We start from the raw sequence: 23,573 nt of genomic DNA, 5'->3' as shown, positions 1-23,573 counted from the left end.
GATCTGCAACCAATCTCTCCCAAGAGGAGATGTTTCTGATGATTGGCGGATGGCCAATGTTATATCCATTCGCGAGAAGGGTAGTAGAGAAGAGCCCAGTAACTACAGGCCGGTTAGCTTAACATTTGTAGTAGTTAAAATTATGGAAACACTTCTAGATAAAGATAATGGATTACCTAAGAATCAAAAATTTGATCGAGCATGGCTTTCCTCTGGGCGGATTCTAGGTTTTCTGCTGCCTGATGCAAAAATTTAAACTGCGCCTTCCCCCCTTCACGGCAAACATAACTATATACCTGAAGTGAACATATTGCATACATGACTATACACCAACAGTAAATATATTGCATGCAGAACTATACCGCAGCAGTGCATATATTACACACATAACTATACAGCAGAAGTGAATTTATTGCATATGGAATTGTATATCAGAAGTGTATGCACTACACACTTATTGGTTTCAGGTGCTGGCATAGAGTGACCCACTAATGCTGAAAGTCTCAGTTGCCCAATAACATTGTTAGCCTAAAAGACCTCTTCCCCATATACTGCTACCATGCCTCCACCCTACATATGCTGCCACGTATAATGCTCTCTATATACTGTGACCACAGATACTGCTCCCACTAGTCCCTTCTCATACATATATATAGTATAGAGCTCCCTATGGCCCCTTGTTTAACCTATAGTGGTCCCTCCATACTGTCCACCATGAACTTGTTTCCCAACCTCTACCCTTCCCCCATTACCTCCTTCCTCACATGCTGTCTTGTGTATGCTGTATGTACATTTCTTCTGTATGCTACCTGCAAGGACCTGATAACATTTTTAGGAAGGTCATTTCATGGTCCTTGCAGGTAGCTAAACAGAGTTTGTTCAACCCCTTTGAGTTGTCTTCTCAGCCCTGCACATCACTCACCCAACAATTTTACTGTGATTTTGTGCAAATAGGTGCAAAACGCAATAATGTGAGTGATGTGCCAGAAGTGTTCAGGCCTTGGGGTTGGGGATCATTAAAGGAGACCTGTCACCCCCTCCGTGCCGGGGTGACAGGCTCCAGACCCCCAGTTAGATCCCCTTATACGTACCTCATGTCGCCGAGTCCCGCTGCCGGAGCCGGTCCCAGGACGGAGATATCCTGGTCAGAAGCCGGCATGCGCGCTCTGGAGAGAGGTCCGGCGTCCTTAGAGAATGAATGGAGCCGCGCTCGCGCTGCAGAGATGAGTCCGGCTCCATTCATTCTCTATGGACGCCGGACCTCTCTCCAGAGCGCATGCGCCGGCCTCTGACCGGGATATCTCCGTCCCGGGACCGGCTTCGGCAGCGGGACTCGGCGGGATGAGGTACGTATAAGGGGATCTAACTGGGGGTCGGGAGCCTGTCACCCCGGCATGGGGGGTGACAGGTCCTTTTTTAAACGTGATCCAGTAACTCACCGCTGCAGAAGGGAGGCCGACCTGTCATGTTTGTTTTTATTCCCCTCCTGTCCAACATGTATTATGGGGAGGAAGGAGGCAGCAGGCCTTGCAGAGTTCACCAAGCTAGCATGCAGAGTATAGTCTGCTGGGCCCTGTCATTCAGCTAAGTCAGATTAATTTACTAAATTTACTAAACAGGGCAGGATTATGCCGCCCCCTATGGACCCAAGAATCGGCGCCTGAGGTGGAACCCTCGTTCTGCCTCATAGCAGAATCCCCTCTGGTAGATCAAAACTGCAGTACAATGTTTCTAAATGTAAAATAATGCACTTGGGGAAGAGGAATCCTCTATCTGAGTATCATATCGGCAGATCTATGTTGGCAAAGACTTCAGAAGATAAGGATTTAGGGGTTCTGACAGCCTTAAAATAAGTCACCAGTGCAGCTAGGTGGTAGGAAAAGCAAATTGTATTCTGGGCTGTATAGCTAGAGGTATAACCAGTAGGAACAGGGAGATTGTGATCCCGCTGTATAGAGCTCTAGTGACCTCACAGCTGGAATACTCTGTCCAGTTCTGGAGACCTTACCTACAAAAAGGATATTGTTAAAATAGGCAGGCAGAGGCTGTGAGGCATAAAACATATCAGGGAAGACTAAAGGATTTGAATCTGTATAGTCTTGGAGATTATAAGTTATTTAGCTTTGTAATGTACTGTTGTAATCGATGGTCGAAGCACAAGGAGGTGGATCCCCTGGATCACCAAGGAGTAATGGCATTCCTTCCCCGAGGAGTGGGGTCTAAGGAGCTCCTGGTTTTCACCAGCACCCAGGAGGACAGCCCAAAACAAGAGAGGCTGCCAGAAACTGAGAGAAAGAAAGATGATCACAGTGCAGTGCGACTGAGAGCAGGTAGGGGATAATGGAGGCAGTGCTTCATGAGAAGTAAGAAATCACGGGACTTGGAGGCATTAGCAGCACGTGATACTAGAATGAAACCAGAAGTGAAAGCAAAGGACAACTGTGAGGAGCTCACACCTGCCATGTGCCATTTTATAATGTTGGCGTTTTCTGGTGTCCCACACTACTGCATTCAAGAGAGGCTAATTTGTGGGATGTATGGGCCCTTACAGATATAAATGGATTATTGTAATGTGCAAGCCACTTCCTTGAGGGACCCACCAACATACTTGCCAACAGATTTGATTTTGGCAGGAAAGTTCTGCTTAAGAGGCTATAAAAGTGGTGGGGTTTATTTAAGCCCCTCCCCTAAGTAGGCAATTCACCGGCATTTATGGACTGTAACGGGGGTGAGGCCTATGTTCGCTTTTTAAATGTTGGCAAGTATGCACTAAAGGTTCAGCGCTGGCCTCAAACGGTCACCTAATGTGTTTCATTCCATACAAGATGAAGTACCATCAAAATTGGACACAGTCCCTGGACATTCAACATTGGTAAAGGGCTTACATACACTGTGTGTGCAAAATGGTAAAGAAACCCATTTACAAGCCACTTTACGAAGAATTATCTTACGATGCTCAAAAATTGCTGCAAGCTCTAATTAAAGGTTTTAGGAGAAGTCTCGATGGCTTATTGGCCATCTTAACCTAAATGGCACCGTAACGGCAGTGAAAAGATATCTGGATGGCATCTGATTTTGCCATCCAGGAAAGAAACTTTATTTACCCTTTACCATTACTGTTCCACTAGCAAAAGCAACCAGGGCTGGGCCCCCTCTGTCTGGGCCCCATTGCAGCCACATGGTCTGTCTCTTAAAGGAGTACTGTACAATCCTGCTGCCACTTCTGAAGCAGACTTGTCTTGGCAGTGACAGCCTGTCAATGACTGAGATGGGCCAGTGCTAAAGCAAGTGGTCTCCCTGAGATCAGTGATCTGTTTCTCTTATGGCTCTACTAGGCATTGCTCCCACCTAACCAGAATCCTGCTCCACACTGATGAGTGGCAACACAGCTGTCTGTGGATGGATACCTGGCCTTGGTCTTTTCATTGTCATTACATCGACTTATAGGGCCGCTTAATATGGTAGTTTCCCTAAAGGAGCCGCCCCTTGGCTGAGCCCTTCCCGGAGGGATATATGGCTAGTCCTGTGTTTTGAGACTCCACAGGCTCTTTTTTTGCACAGCCAGTGATTGGCTGAGCGGGCTGTCACTGTAAGATAAGTCCATCTCGGAAATGGTGTTGGTATCCTTCAGCAGGATGATGCTGTAGGAGGACACCAGGGAGAGAGGTGAGGTAAGAATAGGCTCCTTATTATTTTCTATATAACTGCTGCAATACATAAGTTTTCCAACCCCAGAATACTCCTTGCATATGCCCTCGTTCTCTTGTCTGTCCAGGTTTGCTAGATGTTTCTTATTTCAATCTATGTTCCTTCTCATTTTTAGATCACCATGCTGGAAGAACTTTCAGAAGATTTACGTAAGAGTACAGGACTGGTTTCAGGAGCTCTCAGCTGCATGTTCTAATCCGGTTCCCAAAGATTGGAAGCAAATCCTATTACTTTTTATTTTGTGCTCTGTCTTTTCATCCATCATTGGGACTTTACTTTACATATGGTTATCTCAGTCCTTACAGTATGGGTCATCCTTCTACTTCGTCTTGGCCCTAACTACAGCCATCATTATATGCATTGTCCTTGTTCTTATCCACCCAGTTCGTTGCATCTTGACTATGATCATCCCAACCCTAGGAACCAAGCAAGGTCGCCGGCTGCTGTTGTCCACCTGCTTTATGTTCGTGGCTGTTGAAATCCTCCCGAATATATTTAGAAACCTCAAGAATATTTTCCTCATCATTAGATGCATTTCCCAACACTCTGCAGAAAGGATCTTAGATTCCACCCGCACCTTCCAAAATATGACGGGTGAATTAAAGAACATGATTAAAAAGACCACAGATGTGATGGCACAAGTCCAGTTTAAAACTCCTCTGGAGGTAAATTTTTCAGTGAATATAAATACTAATGAGATTACAAATCAAATAGCCAACATAACCAATAGCATGAAGAAGGACTTTGAGACTGTAGAAATAATTTTTAAAGACTTCACCCTTCTGTCAAATAGGGTTTTCACTGGATGTTGTATCCTGTATGTGCTCTTCAGCTCCACCTGGTACTTAAGAAACTATCTGACGGACATAAGGTTTGACAACAAATATATTACAAGCCAACTGGTGGAGATGGCCCCGAAATATAATATTAAAGATCTGAATAAAGGCTCCTCACTAGGGTTAATCAAAGCAACAGGATTTAAGATGTCAGCAAAAGAGTTCAGCTCCATCTTGTTTCGTCTTCTGGTCATCTTGGTCTATGCTCTATTTTCTTTGCTCATCATATACATGGACCACATTGTCTTCCATCTTGCCGTGGAGATTGGCAAGTGGGTGGAAAATCTGCCAGCTATGCATGTGACGTTTAATATGAATTATCATGCCTATGTAAGTATCAGTGATGGTGGTGGGTAATCTAAGGGATTTATATATTGTAATGCGGGATCTTTTGTAGAGTAGGAATTTTTTAAATGAAAACTAGAGATGAGTCCATTGAATTGGCATGCATTGAGTTAATTTCGAATCTCCCAATAATTTGATGATTCAGAAAATCTAAAACTTTGAAGATTTGTCCTGGAAAAATCAAATAGAAAGGTGGGTATTACCAGCCCTACACACCATGGGTAGATTAAGAGTATGGACTCCAGGTTGTTCTTAAAGTATACCCTCCCCCCTCGCACTGCTCACAAAATGGTGCCGATGCATTGTAGGCAAATAACTTCTCTCTGACTGCATTAGTCATTTTCTTGACCACATCTCTAGACTGTATGCATGTATTTAAGTGAATTACCGTACAGTGAAGAAAATAACAACTTTTTGTTTTAGACTCTAATCAATAAAAGAAAATTTAGGTGACATGCCCTTTAACCTCTGTGATTGACACTTTGGGGGAGATTTATCAAACTGGTGTAAAGTAGAATTTTCTTGGTTGCCCCTTGCAACCAATCAGACTCCATCTTTCATTCCTCACAGATTCTTTGAAAAATGAAAGGTGGAATCTGATTGGTTGCTAGGGGCAACTGAGCCAGTTCTACTTTACACCAGTTTGATAAATCTCCCCCTTTGTATTTCCACTTACTCTTTTTCTGTGTTCTGGGTCTCTGGTCTGTTAACATTTTGCTAGCAATTAGTTTTTTTTGTTAAGCGTGCTAGAGTTTCCCATGTACCTTTGCTTAACATGGTTACCTGACTTATTGTACTTTTGACCTCACTACTTGGATTCTGATTTTGTTTGGCTTTGACCTCAGCCTGTTTAATTTCTTTGTGTTTGTTTGTCTTGTCCTTGTTTTATGTCTCACATTGTCGTTGGTGAGGGACTGTCTCCGTAGTTGTCCGCAGTCACTTAGGACTGTTCAAGGCAAATAGGCAGGGACACAGGGACGGGACGACTTCAGGGTTCACTGTCTGGGTCTACCCCGTCCCATCCCTTCTGTTTAGTTACTCTTTGATCTGGATAACAGATAAGGGCCCTAAATAAGATTCTCCCTAATGATTCTGAACCCTTTTTATATTTACATTCTCTATATTATTCTGATCATGTGTTTTATATTCACATTCTCTATATTATTCTGATCATGTGTTCTTTGTATGCAGGTCACTCCAGGAGAAGCAATAAAAAAAATAACAGTAAGACACCAATTAAACATAATCTTCTTCCTCTGCCACTGTAGACAACCCACAAGTCCTCCAGATCCCTCTGTCACTGCATTAGTTATTATCATCTATTGTGTTGAAGCGGTCCCAAGACAATAAGCTGACCATGGGCCTCCAGCAATTAGCTGTAATCTGTGGGGGAACAACTGTCCAGTTCTCCATAGTGCCACTACAGGAGGAATGAAGTATTGACAGTCCATATTGATAGGCTATCTACCGTATTTTCTGGCACATAAGACGACTTTTTAATCCTGAAAAATTTTCTCAGAAATCGGTGGTAGTCTTATACGTCGGGTATGGTTGCCGCATATGGTGGAGAGCTCAAAAACGTCCACATCCCCACCGTATGCGTCGACCGCTATAAAAATACAAAGGATTTCACTCACCTGTCACCCGTTCCCGGAAGTCGCGCGTCTCCCGTCATGTTTCCGGCGCAGGCAGTGTGATGCAGAGACACTGCCTGCGTTGGAGGTCCCAAAGCTCGCTCAGCAGCCGAGCGTCTCATCGGAGAAGATCAGAGACGCCACAAGTCCCCAAAGCCTCTGTCATTCTCCCGAAGCTCTCCTGGCAGTCGGGCGTCTCTGAGCATCTCTGATGAGACGCTCGGATGTTGAGAGAGCTTCAAGGAACGTGATTGGAGACGCGTGGCTGCTGTGATAAGGTGACAGGTGAGTTGATTGTTGTTGTTGTTTTTTTCAACTTCAGTTAACCCGCTCTAGCTATTAAACACTGCTGCGGTCAGGCAGGGGTTAACATTTTCCAGCGTATAATGCGAACCCCTGAAAATCTTTCTAGAAGTCGTCTTATACGCCTAGTCGTCTTATACGCTGGAAAATATGGAATGTTATGCACTAACTGTAATCCGTGGGGGAGTATGGCAACAAGCGTTCATTTTCCCATAGTGCCCCTGGAGGAGAAGTTTTGTAAAGTTTATATTCATAGCAGTGGCGTAACTACCAGGGTCGCAGCAGTCGCCGCTGCGACCCGGCCCGCCACAAGGGGGGGCCCGCGGGGCCCGCTGGGCCCCTGAAGCCCCCCCCCCTCATCAATCACTCTTGTGACCGCAAGCATTGTGTTGCTTGCGGTCACAAGAGGCCGCCTCCGTCTGCCCCGGATCATGCGCTGCTACCGGGGGTGTTGCGTCCTATCCCCGGCAGCGCACGCATCATAGAGTTCACAGAGCGTCTCTAATGTGCGCTCCCTGTGCTGGAGGTTCCAGCACAGGGAACTCTATGATGCGCGCGCTGCCGGGGATAGGACGCGACACCCCCGGCAGCAGCGCATGATCCGGGGCAGACGGAGGCTGAAGAAGAAGAGGATCGCCGGGGGAGCGCGTTGTTAGGTGAGTTGTGTGTGTTTTTTTTATTTATTTTTATTTGTTTTAATAAAGGAAAGAGGGGGCTATCTATAGGAGGGAAGGGGCCATTTATAAAGGAGGGGGGAGAGGTGGCCATCTATAAAGGGGGGCAAGAGAGGGGGACCTTCTAGAGGGGGGGTATCTATAAGGGGGGAGGGGGATCATCTATAAGGGGGGGGAAGAGGGGGACCATCTATAAGGGGGGGGAAGAGGGGGACCATCTATAGGGAGGGGGGGGAGGAGACCATCTATAAGGGGGGAAGAGTGGGACCATCTATAGGGGGGGAGGGAACCATCTATAAGGGGGGGAAGAGGGGGACTATCTATAAGGGGGGGAGAGGGAACCATCTATAAGGGGGGGAAGGGGGGAATCATATATAAGGGGGGAAAGAGGGGGATCATCTATAAGGGAGGGAAGAGGGGGGCCATCTATAAGGGGGGGAGAGGGGGACCATCTATAAGGGAGGGGGACCATCTATAAGGGGGGGGAGAGAGGACCATCTATAAGGGGGGGGAGAGGGGACCATCTATATAAGGAGAGGGGAGAGTGGGCCATCTATAAGGGGGGAAAGGGGCCATCTATAACAGAGGGGGCCATCTATAAGGGGGGAAGGGGCCATCTATAGGAGAGGGGGCCATCTATAGGAAGGTGGGAGAGGGGGCTATCTATAAGGGGGCAATATATAAGGGGGGGAAGGGGCCATCTATAAGGAGGGGGCATCTATAAGGGGGGCAACATAGGGGGAGAGGGGGCTTTCTATAAGAGGGGATATACAGAGGGGGCATCTATAAGGAGGCTACATAGTAGGAGGCATATACTATAAGGGGGGATACACAGAGGGGGCATCAATAAGGAGGCTACATAGTAGGAGGCATATACTATAAGGGGGGATACACAGAGGGGGCATCTATAAGGAGGCTACATAGTAGGAGGCATATACTATAAGGGGGGATACACAGAGTGGGGACCATCTATAAGGAGGCTACATATAGGGCATACACTATAAGGAGGTCACATAGTGTCAGGGTTACCCACTAAATGAGGCCAATACAAATGTGCAGTTTGTAGAGAGATTACGATGGTGTCAGAGTGAGGAGTCTAATATGTCTGTCTGGCCGATTCTGTGGATTCGTGGCTCGGAGAAGTTCTCATAATGGCCGAGAGCAGATGGAGAAGAAGATGAAGAGGGAAGAACTCCGATCAGAGAAGACGTCCCCTGTGAGTCACCTGATGTAACTGCACTTTAATGTATATGGTGTCTAGAGCCTGTGTGGAGCTGCGTCCACCTCTATATGACTGGATGCGGTGATACGTGTACAGTGGATGTTATTCAGTAGCAGCGGTGGTGTTAGTAGGTGGTGGTGTTAGTAGCAGCATTGGTGTTAGTCAGTATGTGGTGGTGTTAGTCAGTATGTGGTGGTGTTAGTCAGTAGCAGCGGAGGTGTTAGTCAGTATGTGGTGGTGTTAGTCAGTATGTGGTGGTGTTAGTCAGTAGCAGTGGTGGTGTTAGTCAGTATGTGGTGGAATTATTTGTTACTTGCTATCTGGTACTATGTTTTATTGGTCTTAGTATACAGGATTTGGTCAGTAACAATATGGCGGTAATATGTGTGGTGATAATATTTTCTCTTCCTATCTTAAGATCGTTATTCGTAATATCTGTCTAGGTGTATATATATATATATATATATATATATATATATATATATACACATATACCAATAGCATCACTTGGTCGAGGAAGGGGGGGGCCCAAGTTGACCTCTCGCACCAGGGCCCAGGAGTCATTAGCTACGCCCCTGATTCATAGTCTATCTATGTTATGCACTGACATCTGTTTAGTTGCTCTGATGTGAATTACAGATAAGGGTCCAGCAGCATAGGATACTCCTAAGAGTATCTGAACCCTTTTATATTCCCATTCTCCTAATAATCTACCTAGTGCTTAGCAGTCATAATGATGGGTTTGTTCTGATAGTGTGTTTTTTTTTTTTTTTTGCAGGACTTTTTGGGAAATAAAAAAGTAATCAGTGTTGATGTAAGTATGATCTCTTTCCTAACCAATGTAGCCACCCAACAAGGCCTCCATATCCCTCCGTCACTGCATTAGTTATTGTTATTGTGTTGGAATCCCCAGACAATAGGTTGACCAAGGGCCCCCAGCAATTAACTGTAATATGTGGGGGAATATGGTAACAAGTGTTCAGTTTCCTGTAGGAATGAAGTATTGCAAAGTTCATACTGATAGGAAATGTTATACACCGACCCCTTCTGTTTTGTTGCTCCTATCTGGATTACATATAAGGGCCAGTTCACATGGAGTAAAACTAGCCTCATTCTGTGGCAGAATTCCGCGTCCGGCCAATCAGTGTGTTGCCCAGCTGCAGCCACTGATTGGCTGGACGGGAGAGCAGGACGCCGGACCCGTGCAGCAAGGACAGGTAAAGTATGCTTACAGCGGGGGAGCCGGCCGGGAGCAGAACGGGTTAAGGGCGGCAGAATAACATACTCGCTGCGGTCGTTTAGACCGCAGCAAGTATGTAGTGTATGGGAACTGCCAGGACCTGCCGGGCTCGCAGCGAGAATCTCGCTGCGAGCCCGTTCGTGTGAATATACCCTTAAAGTCACATTTTCCTCTTAGTCCACTGGTGCTTAATTATCATAATGATGTGTCTGTTCTGATCATGTGTTCTTTATCTGCAGCCATTTCCTCGTAGAGAAATCACCGGAACTGATACAATACACCTGCTGAATATCAGCTTCTTCACTGACCATTGTAGACAACCCCCAAGTCCTCCAGATCCTTCAGTCATTACATTAACTATTGTCATCTACTGTATCTTGTTTGTTATGGTGTTTTTGGAAACGTACGCTCAACGCCTGTGCCGCAAGATCTCCGCCAAGTTCTATCAGGCAAGAGAGGAAGAAAGAATTATATATTTATGTAACCAGATACGAAATGACTTCTAGGGGTGATTTACCAGGGGTTGCTTCTACTACAGACCAGGGAACACGTGGCAGTCTACAAAACAAGCTTTACCCTATAAATTACCATCATATTAAGGGCCAGTTCACACTGAGGAATCAGCGAGGAAAGTGTTCCTGCACAGTTCTCACGGAATTCCGCACTGAATCCGCGAGGAAAGTGTTCCACCTGGAATCACCTCTGGCAGAAGAATTGAAATGTCAATTCTTCTGGCGGAAAGCGGATCTGCCACGGAAAATTCAGTGCCGGAAATTCCACCATGTGAACAGTAGAGCGCAAATTTCATTGGAACTCAATGGGATTTGGCTTTGCACTATATTTTTAGGCAGAATTTTCAGTGACGAATCAGCGCTAATTCTCAGTGTGACACTGGTCCTAAGGCTACATTCAAACACCATTTTTTTTTATCTTTAGCCATTTTTGTGTTCCTTTTTTTTCTCTCTTTTGGTCCATAAAATTCAGTGTGAACATTGCCTAATTCGATTAATGTGAAGAAAAAAAAACAACTTAATATCAGGCTGCCCCCTGCTTGTAGATTTTAATGAAGTTCTGAGATGATGTTAGATTGGTGAAGGAGCGTGATTTGTTTTCATCAGACGTGCACCTGGTAACTGTGTTACATCTCAGCAGTAAATCCTGAGGGCATCCTAGCCACCCGCGTCTGAGACAATCTCCTTGTAGAATTACATATATCTTAATTAAAATTCATATTTATATTAACGGAAACATCTGTTGTCGCCGCTCTCGTCTCCAGAAAGGCATTAGCGTCTTAGCATCCCCTTTGCTTTGTACTTGTTACTCATAAATATAAAATTAACTATTTGTTTAAGGTTTAACCTCTTCCCGTCATCCCCAAATAATTACCAGGCTAGCATACAAAGTGTATATAGAAGCAGCTCATCACTTGATATTCACGGTACTCACAAGTCTACATTTAAATCTTTGTAGTTAAATTCCAATATCCAAACAGCCATGAATAACAGTGCGTATCACACTTGAAACGTGTAATTTTTTCCTCTCATGCTTTTTTCCTTTCCTGCTGTGATGTCATGTGATCATGTGCTCTTTTTAGTTACCTAATAAAGAGGTCAAGATTGTTCACTTCAATGCTGAGTCTTGGATATTGGAAGCTGCTGCTAATGACTGGTGCCAGCAATCCTGCTGATGTCAGTCATTCAGCCATTTAGGTAAAGTGATTTTGGCATATAAATATCTAAATGACAGGTGCTGCCCCTGTCGGGTGTCCGTTCGGCACCCCCACAATGTGATTGATGGGGTACCGATCAGTTACTTCTGCAGATCAATAGCTGCCGAAGTGACTTTGCTAATAAAGTTTAGCTCAGCCAGACTATGCTATCAGAGAACCAATCTAACTGATCCATTCAATGCTATAGCATTGCATGGACCTGTATTAGCAATCTACCGATTGCCTATGACAGTTGAGGAATTTTTTTTGGTAAAAAGTTTTTCATTTTTTTAAATATAGTTAAACATAACAAAAGCTATACAAAATTTGGGTATGATTGTAATTGCCCTAAACTGAGGGTTACTTTAAACAGATCAGTTTTACTGCAAGGTGAACAGTGTAAACACCCCATTTGCAAAATTGCTGTTTTTCTTTATTTTACGTCACAGATAATTTTTTCTCCATTTTTTCAAGTATATTTTATGGTAAAATGTATGGTGTTATTCCAAATTGGAGTTGTGAAAAAAATTACTTAAAAAAACAAGTTATAAGTTATGGCTTTTAGAATGTGGGGAAGAAAAAAACTAGCATGCAAAATTATAAATATGTCCAGTCAAAAAGGGCTTCAAAAGGGAAATACTGAATCAAATAATGGAGCCACAGCTGGATAGGGCTCTGCTGAAGACATGACTTTTACATCTAACGTATTCCCACTGAGCCAAACCTTTCTGGGCATTCTGAAGTTACATTCCCCTGAAGAACCCAAGCATCTGGTGAAATGCGCTGACCTGATATTTATTACAGCTTTTATTCTGGTATTTGTAGCTGTATCAAACACAATTGTAGTTAGAATGAATGGTAAGTCTCTACATGGGAAAAGGGTAATTGCTCCCAGGCATACCTGTTGGCTGTTACTGGGGTGTTGCTGTGAGTTTATAGCTGATATTAGACCTATGTTAGTTAAACCCACCAGTTTTATCAAGGTTCACCAGCTAACATGGACAGGAGTACAGATGAAGGCAGATGTCAGATGTTGGATCTAAACTGTTTCCTTTGACAAGAGGCTGTTTTCCCCACTCTCCCTGTTCATAACTTATGCATGTACAACTACGCGGAGCATGTATGTGTGTCGGGGATCAGGGGACTTAGCAGACAGCTGTCTTATGTGTAGGACCAGCTTAACAAAGCAAATGGCACAAGTGAGGTTTAAATGTTTAAAAATGGGAGTATATACAGTATATACAGTATTTAGGCAGTATGTAACTTCTGTATAATTTTGCCACTTCTTTTGTAGTGGCGACCATGCTAGTTGTAAGCAGTTAGCACTATGTTTTGCAGTTTTGCGGTGGGATAACATCTTCTTTCTCCAGCAGTGACCAGTACTTCACTGGGCGGTCAGTTTTCTGGTTTTCAATGAAATTAGGCTTTAAATATGGAGATTTTTTTTTTATCCTTCATTATGCAGCTTGTCAGCCAATATACATATTGCTTTGATGCATCCTAGGATTGATAACAAATTAAAAAAATGGAAGTATGAAAATACAACAAACAAAGTACTGAGAGGTAGTCTGACAACCACAAAAGTTACCATGGAACCATGTAGTGGGACACTACACAGTAGTAATGCACTGTAAACCCAAAGAGGCTATCAGAAAGTAGAAGTTAACAGCCAACATGATGCCATCTAAAGAAAGGTAAATAAGGAAGAGGAACAGCACCTTTTAGGATAAAAATGCTCTGGGATGGAGACACCTGGTTAGGTGGTACTTGTAAGAAAGTGGGTACTTCCAGTGTCTGAATACCTGTATATGATGGCTCAATAGATGAAATACTGGACACTTTGCTGGCACAAGCTCCTAAGGAAGATGCAGAACCTCTGCATATGTGGTTAATGTTCCTTATATTAACATTTTTTCAGAGAAACCTTCTTTCAGCAATAGTTTTTTTTGTTCAGGTTTTTTTTTTGAGCTTTTATTGTCAACCTAACAATCTCCCCTGATGATGTCACTAACATAAGTGACAGAAATATGTAGGGGGCATCTATATAGCATAAATGTTAGGAACAATCAGGTATGTACTGATTTAGCGCTAGAGACCTGATAGATAGGCCAATGTTTGCTTGAATATTCTTGCTTCATTGTATGTTTATAAGTTATACGTTCAGATGTAGTGGTACTTTTTAATGGGCAATCCTTGCTTCTGTATTGTCCCAGCTGTCATGCTACACTATCTTATATGCTATATTGCATTTGTGACCCTGCTGTAAAGAAAAATAAGGACATTGTAAAGACTGATCAAGGTACACACAGACACAGAGACAAGTGCAGTCCTGATGCTGTCCCACACCCACTATCCCGGCCTACTTGTCTCAATGTATCCTAAGCAACACAGGACAACCTGTAGACGTTCTCTGCGCTTAAATAGGTGTTACAGGACACAAGACAAATATGAGACAAGGACAAAAATACACAATGGTGGGTGGTTGGCAAGCTAGGGTCAGACCAGGAGAGGCAGAAACTAGTACTAAAAATGCTGGGCAATAAACAGAGATAAAACTAGAGGACCAAAATACTGACCAAATCAGAAGGCAAACACGTAGTCAGGGACACAAGCCAAAGTCAGAAAACCAAGTTAGGATAGCTAGATCAGAGGCACACAAGGTAATGCTGTAGCAGGCAAAGTGAATGACTGAGTCTTAAACGAAGCGGAATCCCGGTCTCAGATATGATTGGGGCAAAAAGACAAGAACTAAGACAGAGGAATAGAGCTGTCAATCACTGGCAAGCCAAGAAGTTAACTTTTAAGGTGCTGGTAAATTCACTCCAGAAGGTGCAGGGCGTTAACCAGAATGTGATCAATTAGGCTAAGATAGAATCCAACCATCTTCACACCAGTGAAATGCAAACAACAAGCAAAAACGTAACTTCTGCTGCAAAGGCCATAGCCCACAGCCAGAGCTGGAGACCAAGGGTCTATCAGGTACAGTCATGACAGACATCTGTAAATTCTCTGAGTGCTCCTAAAGGGTGAAACTATCAGCCGCTCCTTACAAGATGGTCCTTTCACAAAAGTTAGGATATGGGCCAACCCCATAAACACTGGCAGGGGAGACCTTATGTAACTGTAGTTACCCCCTTGTCTCTGGCCATTCAAACCCCTCCCTCCTTTTTAATATATCTGCCGAATAATTTCCACTAATTAAACTTCCAGCAAATGATGGGTCCCGCAAGAACCTCAGATTCATTACTGTCAGAAAGTCCAGCAATAATTACTGAGGAAATTGTATCTCTGCAGACAAATGGGCAGGAGAAGCAAATAGGAAAACATATGAAATAGTGACAAGAATTACTGGCACATCATGATTACTGGCACAACATGGTGCGTGGTAGGCTTGGTGGGGGTCTCAGCGATCAGACCCCACCTAGTCAGACATTCATGGTAATACAATTATGTTTAGCTGGAAAGCCCCTTTGAGTAGCTGTATATTTTTAGATAATAACCTGGTCACAGTTTGCTCTCCTCTGTTCCTTGACCTATTGTCTTTTTTATTTTGTGTAACAAAATGTGTTTTTCCCAATCAGCTAGCTCCATGAGGGATATATATATATGGTGTGGTGGAGCACATGGGGAGTAGTTCAGGAGTAGTTGTGTTCTAGTGAAGAGAGTAGTGTTTTTTTCTGTTTGCCAACCCTAGCCTGTTGGACTTGTGAACAACCAGTGAGGCTACAAGAGATGGGGGAGCACTTATATACACTGGAGGACGATCTTATCTTATTATCCTGATAACTCGACAGGATTTAAGAAGACAGCAGTTAGATAAGTGCAGTTACAGCCAAGAACTCTGCTACAAGGGCTAAGTCTCCTTAGGGGTAACCAAGTGGATCTTGTGTTCCTGAATCACTGTCACTCTGTGTCATCAGGCAAATCATCATAGCTGTGGATGCGGGTACTTCTTCAACTAACCCCCTACAGCTGAGCACCCAAGAGTCTAGATATGTGCCCTTTCTATATAAGTAGCCCACTGTCAAGTCAAGTCTAAGTAACAAACTAAAGTGTTCTAAGTTTTCAAAGTATCTTTTGGGATCTAAGGGTACTATTACACGGAACCATAATCTTCGGCCGATTATCACTCTGTGTAATAAATACAATGATCAGCCGATGATCGTTGTCTCGTTTACAGATATTATCGGGCCCCCATCAGCTTGTGTAATACCACCCTTAGTCTTATTGTATCCCTGCACTATATTGAAAAGATTGTTCTAACATGTACTGGGCCTTTAAGAACTATCCCGGAACACTTTCAGAATTACTGGGACTTTTTCTTCTCTTAAAACAAGATCAAAGTTTTTGTCAAAACTTGGAATATGTTCAAAAACAATGTGAATTTCCTGTGTTTCCGACATGTATTTAATTTGCTATCACTTCCCCCTAATCTTTAGGTATATATGAGTATAGTTCCTCATCCATCACTGCCATCCATTACAGGAAAATTCTACAATATTACAAATACTTTGCCCTATTATATGTATGAAAGGTCATCATTGGCCACTATGGTGACATTACTTGTACTTATGTTCTAACATTCAGATAAACTGTCCGCGTATCTGTGGATAGGACAAATGGAACTGTATTATTATTATTATTATTATTATTATTATTATTAAGGGCACTTTAATAATGATAACTGATGTAGAACAGGTAGGTGCTACAGACTGCCCCACTCAAGAGTGTGACATCACTATGGTTATTACACCTGTACTCAGTGGTGTAGCTACCACTCTCCCCCTATGTTGTCCCCTTATAGACGGCCCCCTCTCCCCTCTGTGCAAAGCAGATGAAAAACAAAAAAAAAAAAAAACACAACTCACCTAACAATGCGCTCCGTTATAGAAGCTCTCTTCTCCTGCAGGCTAGTCTGGCCCACGGCTGATGCGCGGAGACCATGGAGACCTGGCCCGGCACCACACTCTCCCATCACTCTTCTGAAAGCAAGTATTGTTTTGCTTGTGGTCACAAGAGACAAGCTCCAACTGGCCCCCAGCTGATGCGCGGCTGCCTGGAGTATCCCGGCGCTGTGGATACGACGGGGCACCCCAGGCAGCCGCGCATCATCTGGGGGCCAGACAGAGCTGCAGGAGAAGAGAGCCTCGATGGGGGAGCGCGTTGTTAGGTGAGTTTTTATCTACTTTGCACAGAGGGGAGAGGGGGCCATCTATAAGGGGACAACATAGGGGGAGAGGGTGCCATCTATACGGGGACAACATAGGGGGAGAGGGGGCCATCACTGTGTATTATCCCTGTACTGTGACATTGCTGTGTATTATCTCTGTACTGTGACATCCCTGTGTTTATTATCTCGGTACAGTGACATTACTGTGTGTACATTATCTCGGTACAGTGACATTACTGTGTGTACATTATCTCTGTCCATCACTGTGTTAAATCTGTGCTGTACTTCATGTATATTTTGATACTATAATTTACATGAAAAGTTGAAGACACTGCCTGGCCTTCGATTCTCTGGCAGAACATTACGTCTTCTTGCTGTATTTAGTCACGTGACATCATAGAAGGCCAAGGGCACACTGATTCCGGTCAGAATTTTCTTGTAGTGCTGCATTACTAGACCAGACCCTGTGGATAAATGAAAAATAAAAAAGAATCTCAGCTCTTGCATTCCTTAGGTCCGGTGAAGTCATCCATATAATGAGCTCTGCATAGAGATTCATAACCTTCAGGGTATGCTGATTGGATCACATTTGGTTGCGGCCTATGACTTGTTCTTGACTGTCTGATGGGTTTATTAGTGCGAGATGTTGCTCACAGCTCTATCTACCCTGCGTCTCGATTAAATACATTTGTTTTCGTTTTTGTTTTGTAAACTCCCTGTAGCCATTCATTATATTTTTACATACTATTTACTTATCCATGCAAGTGATGTGAATGTCACAGCTCATTCTGGGAATTAGGGAGATGAAGACAAGGTCGTCATGCAGGATGGAAAATGAGAGAAAAACAATAGGTTCACTTAGAAAAACAAGGGGAGTAAGAGTGTCATGTAGAATTGTTGAGATGCCGCTAAGGGTAACACATGTCTCTTCTCCGTCTGAACCTACAGTATACAGGACCCGCTTCACAGGTTCCTACAAGCGACGGGAATGGTTTGTCATGATTGATCAAGTTGTGTCCATTTAGTCTTGCATGATCTCCCTTAGGATACGTTAGGTCAATTGAGTTGAGATGTTTGTGGTTTGTCTTTGATGAAGGAAACTAGTTGGTCACTCAAGTTACCCTATACACTTCAGTGGTTGGAAAGTTCAAGGCTCAAGAGAATAAACTGTAGCCATGTCCAGGTTGAAGAATTGCCATTGATGAAGCCCTGAATCTGTTCATGTAGGATACATAAGGTCAATTGAGTTGTTTATGTTTTGCCATACGAGTTAGTCAGCCTATTCACCCTGTACACTCCATAGGTCAGGTAATTTGAACATTACATGGATAGATTCGTTCATCTATATCCTACAATTGCAGCTGATCAATCACTTTTTGTACACACTAAGGGGGAGTTTTATCAAACATGGTGTTAAGTGAAACTAGCTCAGTTGCCCCTAGCAACCAATCAGATGTCACCATCCATTCCTCACAGACTCTTTGGAAAATGAATGGTGGAATCTGATTGGTTGCTAGGGGCAACTGAGCCAGTTTCACTTTACACCATGTCTGATAACTCTCTGCCCTAAAACTTTTGTGTAGGCTGGGTTCATCAAGAACAAGCAGTTAGGGCCAGTTTACACTGAGCAAGATCGTCAGAATTCCGCAGCGGAGATTTTCGCCGCGGAATCCCGCCGTGCTCAGTGTGCTGCTGTAAGTGAATGGAGAGGGCGCGCGCTCATCCACTCCCTCTCTTCTCCGCTCAAAGAACTAACATGCTCAAAGTGAACTGGCCCTTACGGAAGAAGATCTTTCTAATGGTATTGGGGACACCACTGGGAAGAAAGCTGATGCTTTGCTCCATTTCTAAGAAGTTGCTAAATTTACATTTTTCTATCTCATATCAAATAAAGTGACGTGTCATTGCTACATGCATAAAAACGTCCGGATAAATTCTATGGGAAGTTCTGCAAATCTGAAGGGGAGTTCAGGAGATTTTCAAAGTAACCTTCATGTGAAGAAAAACAAAAATCTTCCCCTAAATTCCCCTGTGGGTTTTTCATATATGGCACTTATCTTATATATGGAATGTGGTAATGGATTTAAGGCTGGGTTTACACACGGTATATTTCAGGCAGTATTTGGTCCTCATGTCAGGTCCTCATAGCAACCAAAACCAGGAGTGGATTGAAAGCACAGAAAGGCTATGATCACACAATGTTGTAATTGAGTGGATGGCCGTAATTTAATGGCAAATATTTGCTGTTATCTTAAAACAACGTCCGTTGTATTGAAATAATGGAAGTTATTTACCGTTATATGGCGGCCATCCACTCAATTTCAACATTATGTGAACAGAGCCTTTCTGTGTTTTTAATCCACTCCTGGTTTTGGTTGCTATGAGGACCTGACATGAGGACCAAATACTGCCTGAAATATACTGTGTGTGAACCCAGCCTAAAGCTCATATTATATACACTAAATTATTGATGCATTATACCCTATTAGGAAATATAGGCATCATAGGTAGGGTACAAACGCGGGACACCACTCCTATGGAGGGCTTGCATTCTTGGTATGTCCATGTAGAACGTGTAGAATAGAGAAGAAATCAGGCGATACCTTTTGGAGGCTAACTGGGTATATGTGAGTGTAAGCTTTCGAGAGTCTAGCTCCCTTTGTCAGACATGATGTTATACAAAACTGAAAAAATCAGAGACTTGTATACACACTAGACAGATCTCATCAAAGGATTTTAGGAAACTTTAGAAATAACAAAATGCAATATACACAGGGTCTGCTATTTACAACAGGTAAATAAATTAAAGCTTGTGAGGTTTGACAAGAGGATGGTAAGCTCTTGTTGCTATCTGTTTGTTGTCAGATTAATGGCCTAATAGTAATTATTGGCCTCCATAGCCAGAACAGGTCACACATAGGTCGACATGAAGCTGGCATGGATATTAAGACCATATTGCAAAGTTTTAAATTTGAGCATTAGTTTATATTCCCATTCCCTTCTTTCTCTTTGTGTTTTAAAATGTCCCATTAAGACCGTCTTCAACTGTGTGTCCCTCTTCAGAGAAATGTGCAGCCACTGGGAGATCTGTACGGCCGTTGTTAACAGGGCCGTTTCTGCCATGAGGCGGAATGAGTATTCCGCCTCAGGCGGCAGATTCTGCGCCCCTGCAGGGGGCGGCAGACAGCAGCCCTGCAGCCGCTCACCTGTCCTGCCGCAGCCGTCCCGTCCCGCCGTCAACGCTTACCGCTGTCCCGCGCCGTCAGTCAGCAGCTGTCATCGCCCTCCAGCGAGTCGTGAGTGCCCGGGGTCAGCGGGGGCCGCGATGCCCCCGCTGACCCCAGGCACTCACGACTCTTTGGAGGGCGATGACAGCTGCTGACTGACGGCACTGGAGCGCGGAAAGGAACAGCGGTGAGCGTTGGCGGTGGGACGGGACGGCTGCGGCAGGACAGGTGAGCGGCTGCAGGGTCGGGAGACAGCAGTGAGCATTGGCGGCGATGACAGCTGCTGACTGTCGGCGAGGGACAGCGGTAAGCGGGACGGGACGGCTGCTGCAGGGCAGGTGAGTGGCTGCAGGGCCGGCCCAGGGGGGGGTGGTGGTGAGGGGGGTGCAGGCGCGGGTGATGCGGTTACGGCGGGGGGGGGGGGGGGGGGGGGGTGCGGGGGGTGCAGGCGCGGGTGATTCAGTTACGGCGGCGGGGGGGGGGGGGGTGTTGTGAGGGGGCGGCCGCCTGAGGTTTGCCTCAGGCGGCAGAAACCCCAGAATCGGCCCTGGTTGTTAATACTAAATCAGTGTGAGTTCATACATTGACTGAGTCTCTGCCCTGTTTCCCCCACATAGAGGCCTGTTGTTGGACATCGCACACACATGATCAGATACATCACATTGGAAGATCTGCAAGAAAATGTTCCTTTGATTCTGTGTACCTCCTGTGACTGTGGGACTAGTACACTGTCAGAGATATGGATATGTGTGCAGGTCTTGCACCGGTTTTGTAGGCAGGGTGAGGTGCCATTGTCTGTTGGGGCCTTTAGAGCACTGTAGACAATGATTTGTCGCAGGTTTGGTGGTTGCCGAAATGAAAGCAGTGTGTGTGTGTGTGTGTGTGTGTGGGGGGGGGGGGGGGGGGGGGGGGCTAGGAATATTTCTTTTACACAGAAAAAAAAAGGAAAAAAATTTGGTCAGCTCTCCTAGAACACTGTTCACACTAGGCAGGAGCACGTTGCCATGGCTGACATTGCAAACACACAAAAACACAGAAAAATGCAACTCATATCGAGGCAGTGATTTTTTGCAAATCATGGCAGAACTGTAGCCAGAAGACAATACACCAATGAAAGTCTTTTTGGGTGGCCATGGGCCCCCCAGGAGCTCAGGGCCCCAGGCTACCGCCCGAAACAGGCCTATTATAATCCGCTACTGGACATCGCTCTGTCCAGTCAGTGGTGCTCGTGGTAGGAAGGAATCCCAGGCAATAGAACAGATGAATCCTGGCACTCACCATTCAAGCAGGTACATGGGGATGGAGCTCCATGTATCTGCTTGAATCACATTAAAGGGGTAGTGCGGCGTTAGAAAATTATTCACTTAATAACACACATTGCAAAGTTATACAACTTTGTAATGTATGTTATGTTAGTGAATGGCCCCCTTCCCCGTGTCCCCCCCACCCACTAAAGTGTAGTGCACTAAACATACCTGATTCGTGTCAACCCCGGACCGCACCAGCCCTCCTTTATGCCTGCCCCCCTCTACCGCGTCATTAGCTGCTCAGTCGCAATTGGCTGAGCATAACTAAGCTCAGCCAATCGCGGCTGAGCAGCAGATGACGCGTCCCTTATGCCGCCCCCCCTCTGCCGCGCCATCAGGTGCTCAGCCACAATTGGCTGAGCTTAGTTATGCTCAGCCAATCGCGGCTGAGCAGCTGATGACGCGTCAGAGGGTTGCAGCGGTTCGGCCGGCCTCCCGAAGATTACATCATTGTCACAAGATGGCGCCCGGGGGTAGACACGAATCAGGTGAGTATAATGCACCACAATTCCGGGTTTAGCGTGGGTGGGGGGGAACACGGGAAAGGGGGCCATTTACATACATAACACAGATTACAAAGTTGTATAACTTTGTAATGTGTGTTATTTTGTGAATAATTGCTTAGCGCCGCACTACCCCTTTAATAAATAAGCACAATCTACTTGGTTAGTGCCGGGATTCAACTATTCTATAACCTGACCAAGTTGCTATCCTAAAGGAACTAGTTGAATGAGAGCTATAGCTCACCTTTTTGAATGGTGGGGATGGTGGGGGTGTCCCTATATGTTGACTATGGTGTTTTGTGGTTTATTTGGGTGAATAAGGCATTGTTATGGAGCTACTTAGGTACAAAGGACCTCCAACACAAATATAAATAACCCCAAAGAGTTACTATATTAGGCCATGTTCATACATGGTATAACACTGGCCTTTCTATGACCCAGCCAGGTCACAGAACGGCTGGTGTTACTGAAGATCATTCCGGCCGGTAATGCAGTACCCGTGTGCGCCCACATCCTAATTCAAAGCTTTACACAATGGAGTATGCATTTTGTGAACTGACAATGTCTGTTCAATGAATAGCGGCCACACAAAACTGACATGTTAATTTTTTTGTGCGGCTGGATGGAATCCCAGCTATCCCATTACTCTGTATATACGCTCCGGCCGAGATTCCATTCATTCTAATACAAATTGCAACAACAGCCGTGATTTATTCAAAACATACGTTGTGTGAACATGGCCTTGGCCCTGGAATACTATTAGTGGCATCGCCACATCAGGGGGCTCCCGATAGAGCTGTGATTGTGTATAGTCTGCTGGTATCATACTATGTTTCTCTGGTTTGTGTCATCTCTTTCTGTTGTTATCGCTTCTATCTTTGTTTATATAATCAATGTTTCTTTGAAATGCAAATTATTCCTTGAATCACTGGATTTCAATATACAAATGAGCGTCCATTCAGAAGGCTGTAAACAGTATTATTTACAGAATTAAACCTGCATTTGCTGCCGGTGTAACGCGATTGTGTGTTCCTGGAAACTGAGGGGAGAACATGAACAGAGATAACTAGGGGTAATTAGGGGCAACACTATAGGGAGTGCAGAGCTTGTGGTCACACCTGGGCCCTGGAGCCTAAAGGGATAAAAAAAAAAAAGTGGCTCTACTCCAATTCAAAGACTGTATTATAATTTACATGTGATAGGGACAGCTTATTACATAGATTGTCATAATGACTCAAATTATATGGCTGGGTAAAATGCTCATAATATATGGGATACAAGTCATTCTATGCCATACGTGTATGTTTGCATTCTGTTAGTGCTTTGTTATAACCGTAACACTTCACAAACATGGTGTAAAGCAGAACTGGCCCAGTTGCCCCTAGCAACCAATCAGATTCCACCTTTCATTTTCCAAAGAGTCTGTGAGGAATGAAAAGTGGAATCTGATTGGTTGCTAGGGGCAACTGAGCCCGTTTCATTTTACACCAGTTTGATAAATTTCCCCATCAGTCCTTACCAGATCCAGAGTTGTTATTCATGTAGTAGTAGGGAATGACACTATATTTCACAATTTCACAAAGTGTTCTGGTCACCTAGCCCAGAGCCATAACAAGGGTTTTATTTCACCTGGGGCAAAAGATCAAATTGCTGCCATAGGGCTGTATCTAAATACCCTGGCTAAACAAAACTGTGT

At 44.5% G+C, this 23,573-nt stretch overlaps 1 protein-coding gene across 1 annotated transcript; it reads left to right on the top strand.

The window, feature by feature from the left end:
* The first annotated feature begins 1,341 nt into the window (after positions 1-1,341).
* LOC138771870 (osteoclast stimulatory transmembrane protein-like) lies at positions 1,342-11,649 on the top strand. Its single transcript, XM_069951873.1, has 4 exons — positions 1,342-1,346; positions 3,824-4,874; positions 10,202-10,411; positions 11,557-11,649. Exons 1-4 carry the CDS (start codon positions 1,342-1,344, stop codon positions 11,647-11,649), a joined length of 1,359 nt encoding a protein of 452 aa, XP_069807974.1.
* Positions 11,650-23,573: the final 11,924 nt, after the last annotated feature.

This window comes from Dendropsophus ebraccatus, chromosome 14 (genome assembly GCF_027789765.1).
Source record: "Dendropsophus ebraccatus isolate aDenEbr1 chromosome 14, aDenEbr1.pat, whole genome shotgun sequence".
In the NCBI taxonomy this organism is placed as follows: domain Eukaryota; kingdom Metazoa; phylum Chordata; class Amphibia; order Anura; family Hylidae; genus Dendropsophus; species Dendropsophus ebraccatus.
Note: the sequence above shows the minus strand (reverse complement) of the source record. Positions and strands in the feature narration are given on the sequence as shown.

Coding starts and splice junctions, on each gene's coding strand:
- LOC138771870 (XM_069951873.1), top strand. Junction 4,875..10,201: donor ATATGAATTATCATGCCTAT/GTAAGTATCAGT, acceptor CTTTATCTGCAG/CCATTTCCTCGTAGAGAAAT. Junction 10,412..11,556: donor TCTCCGCCAAGTTCTATCAG/GCAAGAGAGGAA, acceptor TGCTCTTTTTAG/TTACCTAATAAAGAGGTCAA.